This window comes from Euleptes europaea, chromosome 4, assembly GCF_029931775.1.
Source record: "Euleptes europaea isolate rEulEur1 chromosome 4, rEulEur1.hap1, whole genome shotgun sequence".
Classification (NCBI taxonomy): Eukaryota; Metazoa; Chordata; class Lepidosauria; order Squamata; family Sphaerodactylidae; genus Euleptes; species Euleptes europaea.
Genome location: NC_079315.1, coordinates 95,518,962 through 95,538,175, shown reverse-complemented (window position 1 = coordinate 95,538,175; position 19,214 = coordinate 95,518,962). Strand labels below are relative to the sequence as shown.

Sequence of the window (19,214 nt, the reverse complement as noted above, 5' to 3'; positions counted from 1 at the left end):
CTGCTGGCACGCGCGGGTGGGCTCCAAAAGGCCTCCCGGGTTGTCTGTGCCCCTCCCTCTCTCAGCTGAGCTTCCCCCCCACCGTGCGTGCGTGGGCGCGTCAGCTTCCTGCCTCGCACTCACGCGGCTGGCTTCTTCCTCTTCCCCCCTCTCGCCCCCAACAGCTGACAGGCGGCAGGGAGGCCAGCAGCAAGGAGGAGGGGCCTCCTCCTCCAGGCTCCAGCAGCAGCTCCTCCTCGCCGCCTTCCTCCTCCTCGTCCCCCTCAGGCGGTTCCCAAAAGTCCAGCTCCAGGCTGCCGCCGCCATCGTCCTCCTCCTCAGGCGCCTCTTCCCCGGCCGTTTTCGCCCGCCGCCTCCTCCTTCTCAGGGCGCTTGCGGAGGACCAGGCAGCCCCTCAACAGCCGCGCGTCCGCCAGAGAAGGGCCTGCCATCTCCCGCCATCCTCCCCCTCTCCCCCGCTCGCGCTCGTCCCTGACTCCTGCTGTAAGCTTGTGGGGTAGCAGGAGCCACCCTCAAGTCCTCTGGCTCAGGCGTGGCTGCATGGCCTCTGCCTTCTCCCTCCCTGCCCCCTAAGGTCACCCGCAGGCTGGCGGGGTTGCGAGTGTTGGCGCGCTCGCCCTCGCCGCCCCCTCCTCCCCTGCCCCCTTTCAGCTGGGAGGTGACCGATGCTGCTGCGCTGGGCCCCAACATCTCCGCCGTCCCGCACTGTCGCCTCGCCGCCTCCCCAGAGCTGCCAGTAAGGGGGGGAGAACTTCGGGTGTGCGCCCTGGAGCAAGTCCTGGGCTGGGCTTGAGGCCCAACCCAGGACACTTTCTTTCTTCCTTCCATCCTTCCTCCCTTTCATCCTTTCTTCCCCAGTTCCTTCCTTCTCTTTCCTTTCCCAGTTCCTTCCTTCCCCTCTTTCTTTCTTTCTTCCTTCCTTCCTTCCTTCCTTCCTTCCTTCCTTCCTTCCTTCCTTCCTTCCTTCCTTCCTTCCTTCCTTCCTTCCTTCCTTCCTTCCTTCCTTCCTTCCTTCCTTCCTTCCTTCCTTCCTTCCTTCCTTCCTTCCTTCCTTCCTTCCTTCCTTTCTTTCTTTCTTTCTTTCTTTCTTTCTTTCTTTCTTTCTTTCTTTCTTTCTTTCTTTCTCCATCCCTCCCCCCCTTTCTTCCTTCCTTCCCCAGTTCCTTCATTCTCTTTCCTTTCCCAGTTCCTTCCTTTCTCCATCCCTCCCCCTTCCTCTACTAGGGCTGCCAACCTCCAGGTGGTGGCTGGAGACCTGGCAACCCTAGCAATAATGTCTGGTGGCTGAGGAGAGGACGAGTCCTGAAGAGATGCATGCCAAATACAAACAACTTTTTATTGAAAGGTAAAAGTTTGCATCATTGAAAGCTCTGTTATTGTGTTTTTCTTTTAATGCAAAATATGTGAATGTATGAGTTGTTTTTTCTAAACTAAAACCTCAGTATTCAGGTTAAATTGCCGTATTGGCACTTGGCAATAAATAAGTGGGTTTTGGGTTGCAGTTTGGGCACTCGGTCCCTAAAAGGTTCGCCATCACTGGTCTATAAGATCTTCAGTCAATTGATCTCAGATAGCAGATGTTAGGAAAGAAAGAACCAGCGTGGTATAGTGGTTAAGAACGGTGGTCTCTAATCTGGAGAACTGGGTTTGATTCCCCACTCCTCCATATGAGCGGTAGACTCTAATCTGATGAACCGGGTTTGTTTCCCCGCTCCTCCACATGAAGCCTGCTGGATGACCTTGGACTAGTCACAATTCTCTCAGAACTCTCTCAGCCCCAACTACCTCACAAGGTGCCTGTTGTGGGGAGGGGAAGGCGATTGTAAACTGCTTTGAGAGGAAAAGCGGGGTATAAAAACCACTACTCCTTCCCTGGAGGTTTTTAAGCAGAGGCTAGATGGCCATCTGTCATCAATGCTGATTCTATGACCGTAGGCAGATCATGAGAGGGAGGGCATCTTGGCCATCTTATGGGTATGGAGTAGTGGTCACTGGGGGTGTTGGGGGGAAGTAGTTGTGAATTTCCTGCACTGTGTAGGGGGTTGGACTAGATGACCCTGGTGGTCCCTTCCAACTTTACAAGTCTATGATTCTTATTTTTCTGCCTGAGACCATGGAGTCCTCCTTCTACCAGGAGACAATAATGATCAATGTTGGTACTGGACCAGTCATCTGATTAGAAAAATGAGGCAGTTTATATGTTCTTAAAACTTTTTTTCAAATAGTTTTCCAAAGAAGAAGGATGCATTTGCAGATCTAGGCAGTTTATTTGGCTCTCTAGCACAGAAAATAAACCATGTGCAGCAGCTCCCTTTTATTAGTTACATTTGCATTTTTAACACAACACTTGCTCATGCTTATAATTACCATAACATTTTTCCCCTTTGTGATTACAGCAGCATTGAATTGGAAGGATTTGTGAAGAGCAGGGAAATAAAGAGCGTTATGAATAGTCAATAGCAGTGTTCTCTCTTTAAGCGCGGTTCCTTTCAGGGAAGGGGAAGAAAATGTTCAGACTGCTTTGTTTCCCCATCCATTATTTGGGTAGAGGAGGTGTGCAGTGTATTCTTGTTTATGACAGATAGAGCAGCGAAAAATGTAGGTGCTTCAGTGCTATGAACAACATTAACAAGATTTTTTTTCCTTTTTTAGTTAGCATTTGTACTGCTGAAATGTTTAGTCCGATGGTGGGGAAAATGAAGGCCTTATTCTGTATTCTCTTACTATGTTGGCTGTTTCCATGTATATGCTCATGTTTGATCAGCAGTAACAAAGCTTCGTTCCTGTTTAAGAAAGCAGACTGTGCCTGAAATCTCACCCACACGCTAAGATTGCTGTTACATGTTAAAGATGTGCACCCAAGGGGGGAGCTAAGGTAATTGGAAGCTCTGCCCTTTGTACTTGCTCAGAGGCCGCCATAACAGGGTTGCCCAAGACACTGGTTAGCTGAGAGTCTGGGTTTTATATCTTGAGGGTGTTGGCAGGAAGAAGCATGCTTTTACATGCAGGCAAAAACGCAACATGCATGTGAGAGCACACAGACCAAGTGCGGGAATATGACACTGTTCAACATGATCAAGGGTGGCGATCAAGAGTTTCATCCTAAGAAGAGTCCATTGAAGTCAGTGGGCTTAGAAGAATGTAACTCTGTTTAGGATACTTTCAGAGGGTAGCCATGTTGGTCTGCTGTAGAACAGCTAGATAGGAGTCCAGTTGTACCTTAGAGACCAACAAGATTTTCAGGCTATAAGCTTTTGAGAGTCAAATCTCCCCTTGTCTGCTTAGGATGTGTCACTGTTGAAAGGCAGAAGGTGCCCTTGTAAATGGCTTATGCTGTAGCTGGTGCAGAATACATTGACTCACCACACCATCAGGGTGATCTACCAGCAGTGACTACTGTATTCCCAATGACTGCTGTATTTTAGAATCATAGAGTTGGAAGGGGCCAGACAGGCCATCTAGTACAACCTTTTGCTTAATGCAGGATCAACATAGAGCATCCCTGACAAGTGCTTGTCCAGCCTCTGCTTAAAGACTACCAGTGAGGGGGAGCTCACCACCTCCCTAGGTAGCTGATTCCACTGTCGAACATTTTCCCATATCCTTTTTGCCAAAACTCGGCATGATGGCTTTGACTGCTGAAGCTGTGTATAAAATGTCGTTGAATAATGTCGCCTTCTCTTAACTTCCATCATAACAATTCATATGACCCAAGAGCATCATCTAATAGTGGCATCTCTGAACCAAAGATAAAGTGAGATAGGTTCTTGATTGCTTCTGTTCCCATTGTAGAATTTAACAAGCAGTGAGCACTTTTTATGTTTTTTGGATAGAAGTGTTATGTGTGGGATGATCAGGAGTAAGGGATTTATGCTAGTTGATTGATACGTGTATGTGTTAAGTGCTGTCAAGTTGCTTATATATACGTATAATTTGCTTTCAGAATATGGAGCCTGATGAGAGCCTAGGAGTGACATTTAGCCCCCCCCCCGTTGTGTATGATCTAGGTCATGTAACAAACTATCTTTTGTTATTTCTAATACTCCTAACCACCCTGTGAGGGTAGATCAAGCTAAGAATATATGACTTTTCCAGATGTGACTTCTCTCTGCTTCAACGCCTCCCTTCTTCCATAATTTCTCCTACAAGAATTCCAAAAATGATTTTCTCTTCACTTATATGAAGAAGTGAGATGTGAGTCACGAAAACTCGTGAATGCTGGTAGTCTTTAAGATGTCACTGGACTTTTGTTTTATTTGTCTTCCACAAGGTCTCTTCTTCTGGCCTTCAGTGCAGATTAGTGGTTTCAACATCTCCTGTTGTCCAGACTCAACACCTCAGTGTGATGTGTTGAGAGATGTTTAAAGGGATACATGAAAGAGTTCACCGTTAAGCATCAATACCACACATAGGTAACATCTTCACTCACTCTGCTAGGGTTCACTTTCAGGAAAGAAACCAATTTGCTTTGCCAAGGGCATTATCTTATGGATGCAGACAACTGATAACCTTTCTACCATTTTAATTCTAAATGGTTGTCAACTGTATCTCGTGATAGAATATGTCATTTACCTCCTCCGCACATGTCATTGGTCTCCATGAAAAGGTATCCGTCATTTTGAGCGTCTGTGGAGATTTAGGAGGTTGCGGGCTTCATGCTGCATTTTACTGCCTGCCTATTCTAGTCCCTTTTTTTTAATGGGTAACATTTAGTGATTAATGTGAGTTTTAATTTGCATGCTCACTTTTACGCTCATTACAATGCGTTATGTGCCAGTAGGAGTCTTAAAGTTCAATGAAAATCTCATGCATACTAATGAGAATGCAAATAAGTGCTGATGAAAGAATGCCAGAGTCTCAAGGTATGAAATGTCCAGTTTATCTTGCTAAATTCTACTCAGACAAATGTAGCGTTATCAAGAGCACAGACTGCAGATAGTACCATACAGTATTTATATAATTAATGATGGCTATGCAATTAGACAATTTGAATTGCAGGCAGTCACAGATTTTTCAAAATCTTTGAGAAGAACCTTGCAAAATTGGATTTCATCCATGTATACATACATTTTCTTTGCCTTTGTAGTGTGCCAAAATAGAAACTATTTGGCTGAATTTGCATGAAAGTGTCTTTGCATTACTGCAATGGAGCAGTGTAAAGATTTTTCACTAAGTGAGCTGCAGTTAATGTATTTTCAAGCCCAAAGGACAAAGAACATTTTTACTAATGATTAGTAAGATTTTGACTGCTTACACTTCAACAGTCTTTTAAAAAAATTAATATTATTGGTCTCCTTGTCATGATCAGAGTGGATACTTGAAGGAAATACTCCTGTAATCATATGGTGGAATGGGCGCTAAGGCATCGTTGAAGGGGAACTGAAGGATTTTATAGGTTCACGTGGCTTGTGTTTCTTGAACAAAATGGAGGTAGAGACATATGGAATTAAACCTCTTGTTCTTGTAAACATCTTCTTTTCATCTGTTCAGAGGCATCTGCTAATGGAAAATAAATAATACTACAAATTCCAGTCATAAAGAGCCAACCCTACAAGGACTAGGAGAGTCAAAGTGATTTTACATTTACTGTCTTTTATGGTGCCCTGACCTGGATGGCCCAGGCTAGCCTGATCTCGTCAGATCTCAGAAGCTAAGCAGGGTCAGCCCTGGTTAGTATTTGGATGGGAGACCACCAAGGAATACCAGGGTTGCTGTGCAGAGGAAGGCACGGGCAAACCACCTCTGTTAGTCTCTTGCCATGAAAACCCCAAAAGGGGTCACCATAAGTTGGCTGCAACTTGACGGCACTTTACACACTTACACACACACACACACACACCTTTTATGGTAGCGCAAAGCTACCTGTATATGTGTGAGGGAGAGAGACCAACAGCAAATAATTCCTTCCATCCTTAATTTTTGTTTTCAAAGCCATTTTGTGTTTGCATCACTGTTCTCTTTCTGCAATCTCATTTTCTGAAGTTAGCATGCTACCCATGTCACACCACACCTATCATTTTGTGTCCTGTTCGGTTTAAGAAGAATGCAAATGAATGGAGGAGTCAGGAGGGCCAACAGCAGAAGGAGGGGAAAGTGTTTGGGGGAGTGTGATGGCTGACAAGAACGCTTGTCTAGATGAGAGAGACCCTGTGTACTCTTTCCCCATGACATTTGTCTAGGAGCGTCACCAGTACTACTTGGTTGAGCTCACACTGATCATAGTTATCACTGTTGCGACATCGTTAGTAATAACTGTGATCAGGCAATAGGAGTAAGGTATGCCAATTGCATGACAAACCGCGGCCATGGCAAAAAGGCTTTTCTGCCTTTTGAGCTTGGGAACCTCTCCTCTGTGGGGGTTGTCTACACAGCGTGTAGGTGGCTGACTGTCCAAAAGAATCCTGAAAGGTGAGGATACTTTCTCGTTGGAGGCCAGTTATCCTTGACCAGAGAAGGGGGGCTTTGTCCAGCAGACACAACCTGGCCTTTTACTTTAAATTTTATTTAGATTATTAGCAACAAGATCATGATATATAAGGGAGATACACTGACTAGCCTTTTGATCTGGCCTGGTGAGTGCTTTTTCACAACTAGGGCTCAGGTCTGTTTTGGCTAGAGATGTGAAGGACTGGAAAAAACGTTGGGGAACAAAACATATCTGTGTGGCAACAGAGCTTTAAGATATTTTACCTCTTTTTTGCTACCAGTCAGAGGACCCTCAGTATGGTCGTGCTTTTTATACTGGCAATACAAGCTCCATGGATACATGCAAACCCTTCCTCCCCTCCTATCTCACACAATGTTCTCTGATATACTTTCTTGAAAGCAAGAGACTAAGCCCATGTACATGACCATCTCACAACATATTGCACTTGATATGAAATCCTCCTAATCATCTGACGAGAGGATGACCGATGACAGAGCTTTATGAGCTCATCCAGGGGTAATTTGCATCTGCTCAAGAGAATGGGGGCAGGGCTACAAATATGTGCATCTCTGGCAGGGTCAGGTTGATGAAGTTTTCAGTTCGATATCAAGGGAGGGAAACTATTTGGGAAAAAGAACAAGGCTGGATCCCTCAGATCCATTTGATAACAGTGGCACATTGCCCTGGTGTGAGGAACCTTCCCCCTGAAGGCAAGAGCTGGTTCTCTGCACCAGGCAAATGTGCCATCATGAGCAGAACAGATCTACTGTGGAATCCATCGCAAATTGACCAGGGAGACAGGATGAGCCATTTGCGAGGGATGACTTGCAGAATTAATTATTTAAGGTGTCAGTATGTGCTCACTGCCCAGTGTGGAAGCTTTTGTTGGCAGACAGTTGGGCATTTCGAAAACACCCGTTTTGCTACCTCAAAAGCAAGTTTCTTTTGGACTGTAGAAATCATTTGAAAGCATTTTTTTAATGTACTGTGAAGGCCCAAAATAGAAATGACAGGAATTTGAGATAGGGACTTTCCAAGATGCAGAAGCAGGGCTTCTGTGCCATGCCTAATCTGCTAGTGTTTGCCCCAAAATGTGCCATTTTATGCTGCTTTTGGTGGAAGCGCTATCAAATTCCAGCCTGCAGGTTTTCCCCTTGTCCATTTGCCTTCTGGCATTCCATTCCTTAATCCAGTGGTTCCCAAAGTGGGCAGTACCAACCCCTGGGGGGCAGTGGGGTTACCTGTGTGGACACTAAGAAGCAAGGGGCAGCAGGGGGGCGCTAGAGGTGGCCCCCTTCAACTGGGTTGTTGGATAGGGCAGGTGGCGCTGGGGATGAGTTTGTGGAATCAAGGGGGCAGTGGCCCAAAATGTTTGGGAACCACTGCCTTAATCTAACTGGTGGTCTAAAGAAACAAGAGGATTGTAATTATGAGGTTACTCTCTATCTAAAATACTTTAATATCTTTTGCAGCTTGGATTAGAAAGAGGAGAAAGGATCCACCTACAATTGAGGTAAGAGACTAAATACATTTTGTATCAACTACAACTGGTTTTCATTTGACTAATGAATTCAATCAGAAAGTGGTAAAATCCTCCTAACCATTTGACAAGATGATCTTGAACAGGTTTTATCATTCTGGCTTGAATATATCAGTCATTTTAATTCATGAGATGTGGGAATTGTACTGTTGGGTAGTGCCTGATGAGCATATGTAGTTGCACTTAAATTGCCCAATGTAATAGGAGAAATGATGAATTCCTTGTTATTTAAAAACTGTTAAAAGAGGAACACATATTCCTGAAATGGCTACAATGAATATTCTGAAACGAAAGATGCAATACCCCCCCTTCTTTGGAAGCTGTCATTAAGCTACAGTCCTCCATACCAATTACAAATGTATTTACCAGGGCAGCAAAACAAATTAGATTAATATTTCATAGAGCTATCGAAATGGCACTTTTCGTATCATTAACATGCTCTCTGTAAATGTGTGCTCAAAGAAATAAAACTGAAATAAATGCATCAAGAGAACATCTTTAACAGGGTATTAGAGGAGGGGGAACAGCACAGAATCGGTATGATCAAATCTAGCTAAAACTGCATTGAGACATATGACAAATACAAATTGTGTGGGGGTGAAAATTTCTGGGACAAGCAGATGTGTGGAAGCACCCAGGCCGTTTCCTGTCTCCCCCTTCCATCTCACTTCCCTCCATAACTGTCCCTGCTGTGGGTTTTCTTGGAGTAAAGAAGAGGATAGAGCCCTGTGGCACAGAGTGGTAAGCTGCAGTACTGCAGTCAAAAGCTCTGCTCACGACCCGAGTTCAATCCCGACGGAAGTCGGTTTCAGGTAGCCGGCTCAAGGTTGACTCAGCCTTCCATCCTTCTGTGGTCAGTAAAATGAGTATCCAGCTTGCTGGGGGTAAAGTGTAGATGACTGGAGAAGGCAATGGCAAACCACCCTATAAACATAGTCTGCCTAGTAAACGTCAGGATGTGACATCACCCCATGGGTCAGGAATGACCTGGTGCTTGCACAGGGGGGTACGTTTACCTTTAAAGAAGAGGATGCTTGGGCTACTAGAACTATCCTCTGGCCCTTCTGGACCAAGAGACGATGGGAGTCCTGGGATTCTGGCCAAGATCTTTGAGTCATTAACCAAACTTTCTCTCCTTGCCCTTTAAAGAAGAAGAAGAGGAGTTGGGTTTTATGCCCCACTTTTTTCTACCTTTAGAAAGGTAGAGCCCCCTGCACGGACCCTCCCCGCTTGAACCCCCGGCCGGCACGCACTTCCCTCACAGCCTCCAAGAGCCTCCTGCATGGCCCCTCCCCGCTTGAACCCCCGGCTGGCTGGTGCGCACGCTTCCCGTACGGCCGCCAAGAGCCCCCTGCACAGCCCCTCCCCACTTGATCCCCCGGCTGGTGCGCCCGAACTGGGGGTCAGTGGCAGAGCATCTGCTTTTCAGAGTTTGTGGCTCAGTGGCAGAGCATCTACTTGAGTGGGGGTGTGGATCAGAGTTAGAGCATCTGCTTGAGAGGGGCTGTGGTTCGGGCAGAGCATCTGCTTGAGAGGGGCTGAGGATCAGAGTTAGAGCATTTGCTTGAGAGAGGCTGTGGCTCAGGGGTAGAGCATCTGCTTGAGAGGGGCTGAGGATCAGAGTTAGAGCATCTGCTTGATAGGGGCTGTGCCTCAGGGGTAGAGCATCTGCTTGAGAGGGGCTGTGGCTCAGGGATAGAGCATCTGCTTGAGAGGGGCTGTGGCTCGGGTAGAGCATTTGCTTGAGAGGGGCTGTGGCTCATGGGTAGAGCATCTGCTTGAGAGGGACTGTGGCTCAGGGGTAGAGCATCTGCTTGGCAGGGGCTGTGGTTCAGGGGTAGAGCATCTGCTTGAGAGGGGCTGTGACTCAGGGGTAGAGCATCTGCTTGGCAGGAGCTGTGGCTCAGTGGCAGAGCATCTGCTTGGCATGCCGAAGGTCCCAGGTACAGGATGGATTACCAAATGTGCAGCATCTCTCTGTGTGTACTCTGTGCCCCTCCCCAATCTGGACCCTTCCAAGTTCAATCCACGTGTCAACCCTTGGCCCACTTGAACCAAAAACCACATCAGAGACAGTCAGGTCCAAAGAAGCTGGTTTTACTGGTCAAAATAGGTTAACAGAGCATAAAGAAAAGGGTGACAGCAATGAAGCTGGCTGGCTTGAACTTGGTAATATAAAAGCACTGAAAAGGCGAGAGATTACATATCAAAAACAAAGCTGTGTTCCCAGAGCTTCAAACAGAGTTCAGTAGGCATAACAGTCCTTGAGTCTGGTCGGCGGAAAGCGAAAGTAAACATCAACTGAGATACAGGCCTGACATCCTGCCCCCTTAAGGCCCCCTCCCACCTTGCAAGGGGGACGGCCTATCCGGGTAGGCGGTGTGGAAGGCAGTCACTAAGTGCGGGGCGGAGACATCCTGTGCACGCACCCACTCATCGTAGGCAGGGGGGAAGTGTTTCCAGCGAATTAAGTACTGCAGGGATCCATGCCGTATACGTGAATCCAGGATTTTTGATACTTCAAAATGCTCCTCCCCCCCCCCCACCATCACGGGCTGCTCGGGAGGCGGTTCTGGGTGCCATTCCGAGGAGGCGACATGAGGTTTAAGGAGGCTGACATGGAAGACAGGGTGGACACGTCTCAGGGTTTTGGGGAGAGTCAGTTCCACAGTGACAGGGTTGACGATCCGGGCAATGGGATATGGTCCGATGTACTTGGCACTAAGTTTGTGGCAAGGTCGAGTGGATCGCAGGTTTTTTGTGGAAAGATACACTAAATCACCAACCCGGAACTCCTTGCTGGGGGACCGATGCTTATCTGCCTGCACCTTATATTTGCGCTTGGCTCTATCTAGGTTGCTCACTAGCCAGGGCCATGTGGTGCGGAGGGCATGTGCCCAAGAGGCTACATCGGGATCCCCCTCCCCCTCTGGTACTTCCGTAGGGGCAATAGGACTGAAGTCCTGACCGTACACAGCATAGAAAGGGCTGAACCCTGTAGATTGATGGACAGCATTATTGTACGCATATTCTGCAAAAGGCAATAGTTCTACCCAGTCATCCTGGTGGTAATTGACATAACAACGTAAATAACATTCTAATACAGCATTGACACGTTCAGTTTGTCCATCCGTCTGGGGATGGTAAGCACTTGACAACCCTTGCTCCACCCCCACCAATTTGAGGAACGCCTTCCAGAATTTAGCCACGAAACTACTTCCGCGGTCGCAGATTATCTTGCGTGGGAACGAATGCAAACGGAAAACATGTGACACAAAGAGGCGGGCCAACTTGGGGGCGGAGGGAATACCCGCACACGGAACCAAATGTACCTGTTTGGAAAATAAGTCAGTAACAACCCATAGTACAGTTTTGCCCCCGCTAAGGGGGAGATCCGTCATGAAATCCATGGCAATCACTTCCCAGGGCTTGCTGGGAATTTCCAGAGGTTGCAGCAGTCCTGGGGGTTTGCCTTGAGATCGTTTGACTGTGGCACAGATAGGGCAGCTGCGAATGAAGGAGTCCACATCAGAACGCATTCCCCCCCACCAAAACTGTCTGCGCAACAAGTGAAGGGTTTTCAGGAACCCAAAGTGTCCCGCAGTTTTAGCTCCATGGGCCAACTGCAGAACTTCTCTTCGAAGTATCCTAGGCACGTATAGTTTCGAGTCTTTGTACCAACAACCACCTTGCTCAAGTACACCTTGGGGCTGGGTTTGGGCAGTGCGTTCGGCTAAGCACTGAGCCCGAAGGGAGTCCAGGAAGGAATTGGAGATGATCATCCCCCCTCCTTTCGTGGGAGAGGGTGAACCAGGAGCTGGTGGTGTTGGGGGGGGGGAGAAACTGGTTGCTGCGGGGCACCGGATACAGGTGGCGCAAGGGGGGCTGGCGAGGGAGTCTGCTGGTTAGGGCTGGACACCTTGTCAGCCACTGCGTGATTCCCCTGCTGGAGTCGGGTTTGGGACCGGGTCTGCACGGCCAGCAGGGGCAGAGCTTCTCTTTGTGCCGGGGTGAATAAAGAGTCTGTCGGGCGATCACGTTTTACTGGGTGTTGAGGCAACCGGGATAGGGCATCTGCAAGCACGTTCTGTTTCCCGGGCACATGTTTAAGAACAAAACGTAATTGAGCAAAGAAGTCCGCCCAACACTGTTGTTTTGCGGACAATTTATGGATCCCCGTGAGGGCAGCTAGATTTTTGTGATCAGTCCAGACTTCGAAGGGGACCCCGGATCCCTCCAGAAACTGCCTCCACAGAGTAAGTGCATGGTGGACGGCATTTTCCCAAATGGGGCAGTTTAATTGGGAATGCGCAAACTTCTTCGAGAAGTAGGCACAGGGGTGAAGGAGACCGTCCGGTCCTCTCTGGATAAGGCCCCCCCCCCATGGCTACGTCGGACGCATCGACCTGTACAATAAACATTTGGTTCGGATCTGGGTGCTGCAGGACCGGTTCAGAAGTGAAAAGCTGTTTGAGGGCTACAAAGGCGGATTGGCATTGATCAGTCCACAGTATTTTGGCAGAGGGCAACGTTGCAGAAACCCCTTTACCCTTTGTTTTCAGGAGGTCAGTGATTGGCAGCGCCACTTGAGCGAAGTTGGGAATAAAACCGCGGTAGAAATTAGCAAAGCCCAGAAATTGCTGCACTTGCTTGCGGGTGGAGGGTGGAGTCCAGTCAAGTACCGATTGGACTTTAGCGGGGTCCATGCTAAGGCCACGATGAGAGATTATGTACCCCAAGAAAGTTATTTGCTCTTGGTGAAATTGCATTTAGACAGTTTTGCATAGAGCTGGTGGTTACGCAGTCATTGTAAAACTTCTCTGACAAGAGCAACATGTTCCTCCATGGTTTTTGAATAAATAAGAATGTCATCCAGATAAACTACCACGCCGCGGTACAGCAAATCATGGAGGATTTCGTTAATGAGTTGCATGAAGACCCCCGGGGCCCCTTTTAATCCGAAAGGCATCACAAGAAATTCATACATTCCAAAACAGCTAGAGAAGGCGGTGAGGGGTTCATCTCCCTCGCGGATACGGACGCGATAATAAGCTTCCACTAAGTCCAATTTGGAGAAAACGCGACCCTCCTGTAATTGCCCCATAATATCTGAAATCCCATAATATCTGAAATCAAAGGTATGGGGTAGGCGTTGGCTTGGGTAACTGTATTAAGCTTTCGGAAGTCAATGCATAAACGCAGGTCACCCTCCTTTTTCCGGACAAAGAACGCTGGGGCTGAGTTGGGAGCGTTCGATTGCCGAATGAACCCTCGAGCAAGATTTTTATCCAAAAAGTCACGTAACACAGCGCGTTCGGAAACGCTCATGGGGTAAATCTTGCTCTTAGTCAGTGTGCAATCTTTTACCACCTCAATTGCACAGTCAGTGGTACGGTGGGGGGGCAAGGCATCACATTCTTTAACATCAAAGACATCTGCAAAGTCTCTGTATGCTTCGGGCAAAGGCGGTGGTGATGCGGCATCGGAAGTTAAAGCCGGAGCGGGTGGAGGCACTACCGCGACTCCCTGTCGGTGCTGTTCGCACTTGGGATTGGCAAAGGTAATAGTGTCAGTTTCCCAGTCTATGCAGGGACTATGTCCTTTAAGCCAATTAATCCCTAGGACAACTTCGAACTGGATGGGGCTATGGTAAAGTCTGTTTGTTCCCAATGAGAACCAATACCCATTGCTACTCCCCATGTGCGATGATCGACTGGTCCCCCCTTGAAGTGGCTCCCATCCATTTGGGCAAATTGGACAGGAGCTGGTAAAGCCTCGGACTTGACTTTGAGGGCTGCAAATGTGGCTTCACTGATTAAAGTGTGGCCGCAGCCAGAGTCAATAAGTGCCTTGACAGGCAGTTGGGGACCCCCTTTATAGTGTTGCAACACTGCGTCCACATAAACAGTGGTTTCTACTTCACTCACCTTGACGGGAACTTTGGGTTTAGCAGAAGATTCTGCAGGGGTCTGTGGAGATGCTCCACTCACCACAGACCGTATTCGTTTTTTGACAGATCAAGAGGTTTAGAGCTGGAGCATTCCATTGGTTATCCTTGTCAGAAGAAGGAGAGTTGTCCCCCATTGGGACACTTGTAATCCGGGACCCTGCGGGGTCACTTGGTGCAGAAAGGTTAGCCGATTCCTCAACGTGAAGTGCAGAGGGTGTGGGTCGTCCCGGCGCTGCGGATAGCCGCGGTGCCTCTGCGTTGAGGTCTCCCTCAAGCTCGGGGTGGCATGCTGGGGCGAGTGGTCTCCGGGCGTTGAGGACAAGCCGCTGCAAAGTGGCCCAATTCCCCGCAAACCAGGCAAGCCCCCCTCTGGAACCTCGTTTCGTGATCCCGAGGTGGCCGCGTAGGTTTACGTAGGCTGGAAAGCGGCGCTTTCGGTGGGGTTTTTTGGGCGCTCTTATCCCTGTTTCACTGTCGGACCAGGGAAATGAAACGTCGGCAGCTCTCAACCTCCTCAGCTAATAAAATCCAATCTTCTAGGGTCTCGGGATCGCCCCGCATATACGACCAGTTCAGAATGTCAGGGTGTAAGGCTTCCCTGAAATAATGAATAAGGGTGGCCTCAGGCCAATCCACAATCTTACTTGCCAGTCTCTGGAATTCATCCGCAAATTCTCGGACTGGAGAGGAGCCCTGTCTGAGTTGTAATAGTTCTGCTTTGGCTCGTTCTCCCATAAAGGGGTCCTCAAACCGTCTCCGCAAGGCAAGCATGAAATTGTTGAGAGAGCGGATAGATCGGGACCTAGTGTCAAATTGGAGGACCATCCAGTCAGCGGCTTTCCCCGTCAATAAGGAAGCTACGAAACGGACTCGGCTGTCCTCTGTGGGAAAGTATTGCCCCTGTTCCCTCATGTAACTATCCACTTGATGCAGAAAACAGGACAGAGTCTCGAGTGAACCACCATAGGTCGTTTTCAGCCGAGGCTGCTTCCACTGGCCGGGCGCGGGTTGTCCCGGCTGCACGGGTGCCCCGGGAATTGGCACAACTGGGGCTCCAGGAACCCAGGGGGAGAGCGGGTGGTTGAACTGGCACTACCGGTTGGCCTGGTAGGTGAACCGGTGCTGCGGGCCCAGGGAGAATGGGCTGCGCTGGAGTTGTCAGTGCCTGCTGCAAGCGCTCATTTTGCTGAAACAAGCGTTCCATTTGATCCTGGAGATGGTCTACATGATCGTATAACTCCTGGTTTTGAGCTCGCAATAGATGCACCTCTTCCTCAGGGCCACCTGTACGATGTGCTCGACTGGTCCACAAACCCATGGCCCAATGAGAGCCGTCTCCATACAAGTCCTCCTCATCAGAATCGTCGGAGTCCCGAAGCCGTTCTGCGAGGCGAGACGGGGCAAAAGTCAGAGAAAACGTTGGCCCCCACAAGGGGCCGTCCTCCCGGTGTCTTTGGGGCGCACACCCGCCTGTGCCTGTTCTGCAGCCAACTGCTGCGCCCTTTCCCGCTCAGCCTGAGCTTTGGCCGCCGCCTCAGCCGCCGCAGCTGCCTCCTTGACAGCGAGAGCTTGGGCGGCCTCGAGCTTCAGGGTAGCAGCCGTGGTAACGAGCGGCAAAAGTTCCTTCTCCAAAAGGGCAAGGAGCGGTTCAGACTCCCCGCCCAACAGCGGTTGAACCTGGACCGCTAGAGCGGGTGCACCAGTCCCGAAAGTCGGGATCAACAATTGTGACAGATCGGCTACCGTGGTATCCTTCGGTAGTCCCACAAACAGTAGCGCCGTTTGGACAGCGATCCGTTGCGCCTCTGCTTGACAGTCAGTTGCATTTGGCACTAGAGAAAAACCTTCCGGGGCCGCTCCCGCCATGGCTCCCGTCGCCAAGACGGCAGGACGACCTGGGACCTTGGACAGAGTCTCACGAGCAATAAGTTTATCCAACAAGCCAGTTAACAATTGTAAATCCTCAGCCGCCAGTCGGGCATCATCCACCAACTGATCAAAGGCTTGGAGGTCTAGACAGGTGCTGGCATCCTCAGCGTCGAACATCCAAGGGGTTATCGCTAGAGATCGCCACTGGGTCTGTACTAGTCCATTTAAGCGACTAACCTCCGTGCTAGTCCTAAGTAGCTCAGCTACAACGTCCCGTATGAGGTCGGGGTCGTCTTCCAGGGTTCTTAGACGGAACCCGCTACCCGGGGATCAAATCCGGCAGGCCTGGGGCGAACCACACGGGGCTCCAGCCACGAATCACTCGGAGAGCGTTCTCCTCGCTCCCATCCGAGTGGCAGGTGAACCCTCCAGGGCTCCAGCCTGACAGGGAGATGAGGGATTGCTGTCACAATGTCAACCCTTGGCCCACTTGAACCAAAAAGCACATCAGAGACAGTCAGGTCCAAAGAAGCTGGTTTTACTGGTCAAAATAGGTTAACAGAACATAAAGAAAAGGGTGACAGCAATGAAGCTGGCTGGCTTGAACTTGGTAATATAAAAGCACTGAAAAGGCGAGAGATTACATATCAAAAACAAAGCTGTGTTCCCAGAGCTTCAAACAGAGTTCAGTAGGCATAACAGTCCTTGAGTCTGGTCGGCAGGAAAGCGAAAGTAAACATCAACTGAGATACAGGCCTGACACCACGGCATTGCTGGCTCGGGCAAGAAATGAACAGAGGTGAGTTGCCATTGCCTTTCTCTGCATAACGACTCTGGTATTCCTTGGTGGTCTCCTATCCAAGTACTAACCAGGGCCGACCTTGCTTAGCTTTTGAGATCTGATGAGATCAGGCTGGGCTGGGCCATCCAAGTCAAGTTTCAGGCAGCATGTAAAATTTCTCAAAAAAAAAAGTGTACTTCAGAGTTTCTCTGGGCCAAAATGGGTAGGCTTCCAATAGGTTAAGATCCTAGACATCTGCAGGACAAACCTACTGACAGTTTCCAATGAGTAAGCCCCGCTGATTGGACTTGAGTAGGCTTTAGAGTAGACTTGCATAAGATTGCACTGCTGATCACTTTTTGTTTTATATATATATAAATTATATATAGATAAATTTTGTATGGCCCCCGAATGATGTCCAAGATATCCAAATGGCCCTTGGCAAAAAAAAGGTTCCCCACCCCTGCCCTAAGGTCAAGAGACAACATGCAAAAGGGACCAAAATGAAAACTAAGTGTAAATGATCTTATGAAAATGTATCTAATATATTTATTACAGTAAAAATCAACTTATCTAAGGCCCTAATGTAGCCTTTATATTTCTGTTGTACATATGAACATACAACACAAATAGACACAAAATAACAACCAAACAACCCCAACTATAGGCCAATTAGTCTCATAAGTGTCATCAGCAAATTATATGCAAGGCACCTGCTAGATAAATTAACCCTTTGGCTCAATCAAGAGGATATTTTGGCAATAGAGCAGGCAGACTTTAGGGAAGGGAGAGCAACGATAGAGCGCTGCCTTGTCCTGCAACATCTAGCAGAGAAATATTCTAATAAGGGACAACCCTCTTTATATGCGGCATTCATTGATTTTAGGGCAGCATTTGATTCGATTTCCAGACCTTTACTCTGGGACAAGCTCGAAGCTTCAAATGTAGATAAAAGGCTCCTGATGCTGCTGCGAGCCCTACATGAACAGACAGCACTGAGAGTCAGGTGCAATAGAAGAGGACATCTTACCGTCCCCATAAACACCTATAGAGGAGTTAGGCCGGGCTGTTTACTCGCCCCCCTACTATTTGCCTATTATATAAATAACATAGTCAGTTCCTTGCATTCATTGGATTTACATCCACCTAAACTAGCGGACAGGCATATTCATATTCTGCTCTATGCCGATGATGCGGTACTTCTTTCAAGAACCCCAGTTGGCCTATGGAGGGCGCTAGTGAGAGCGGGAACGTTCTGTGAGAAGGAACACCTGACTATTATGACAAAACAAAAATAATGGCTTTTGGTAATCACCCTAATTATAGAAGGTGGAGCATAAATGGCCATAGGTTGGAACAGGTAAACCAATTCAAATATCTTGGAACGACAATCCAGGCATCTGGCTCCAAGCTGGCCCATAATACCTATGTTGCTAATTTAGGGGAAAGATCAGCCCGTTCAATAATAAATTTTCTCCGGACCAAAGGGGCACACTATATTCCAGCCGCCCTTAAACTTTTTCAGGCGAAAACTCTAGCACAAATGTTATATGGATCACAACTTGACTCACTACCCTCATGTCTTATTCCCATGGAAAGAGTGCAATCCAAGTTTCTTAGAGCTGCCCTGCAATTGCCAAGATGTGTATCAAATGCTATGATCCGTTCAGAAACTGGCATGATGAAGGTGGAGGCAAGGGTTGTCTTGTCCTCGCTTTATCTCTGGCTGAAAATTAATTTCAACCCCAAGGGTCTTCTTCCACTGATTCTTTGTGATACCTTTAGGTCAAAGTGGATAATAGCCATTGAAGACAAATTAAATAACCTGGGTTTTACCCCCCCTAGCACTACTTCAGTTAGGGTGGGGTCAATCTAAGTCAACTATAAACCAAAGAGTTAAAGATACTGAGCGACAAGTAGATCTAGCAAGAGTGCCCCTATTTATGGCTCCCCCCCACTCCAAATTTATCCTTGCACCGGCAGCCTATCTCCGTTACTTAGAGATAAACAAATATAGGAGGGCTTTTACCTTGGCTAGGTGCGCAGCCTTACCCTCTGCTATGTTAGAGGGGAAATTCAAGAAGATACCCAGGGCAGAGAGACTATGCCCCTGCAAATCCAGGGATTTAGAAACCACTGAACATGTTCTCCTGAACTATAACTATTACACTATACCCCGTTCTAAGTTTATTGAGCCCCTCATACTGAGAATGGGACCCGACAGGGAAAGAGAAAAGATAGAAAAGCTCCTACAATGAGATAATCCCTCAATCACCTCTCAGGTAGCAAAATTTTGTACGGCTGCAATGAAAATTCGTTGCCACAGAGTAGTTTCTTAGTCCAAATGGCAGATGTAACTCGGATGTTATTTATTTTATTATTTTTATTCTTTTAAGTGACTTAAGACTTGGACTGTAAACCTTTGTCGGTAAGACCATTTTAGTCCATGTATCTTGTTTTATCTGGCCAAGGGCCGCAAATAAACTATCTAACAACCAAACATTTAGACCAAAAGTGCGACCATACGCATTTTGGCCATGTGGCCTTCTTCAGTGGTCTACATACATAAAATACAGAATGCAATTACAGTCTTCTCCAAGATGTATTAATATTGGATATCCTCAGTTCCCTTTAATGCATCAGTCTG

General features: G+C 48.0%; 1 protein-coding gene across 1 annotated transcript in view; it reads left to right on the top strand.

Moving 5' to 3' along the window:
• NDUFAF2 (NADH:ubiquinone oxidoreductase complex assembly factor 2) overlaps positions 1-19,214 on the top strand; it is a 78,982-nt gene that overhangs the window by 39,709 nt on the left and 20,059 nt on the right. The window contains exon 3 of the mRNA XM_056848854.1: positions 7,900-7,940. Within this exon, the coding sequence (XP_056704832.1) occupies positions 7,900-7,940 (41 nt within the window). The remainder of the gene's footprint in view (positions 1-7,899; positions 7,941-19,214) is intronic.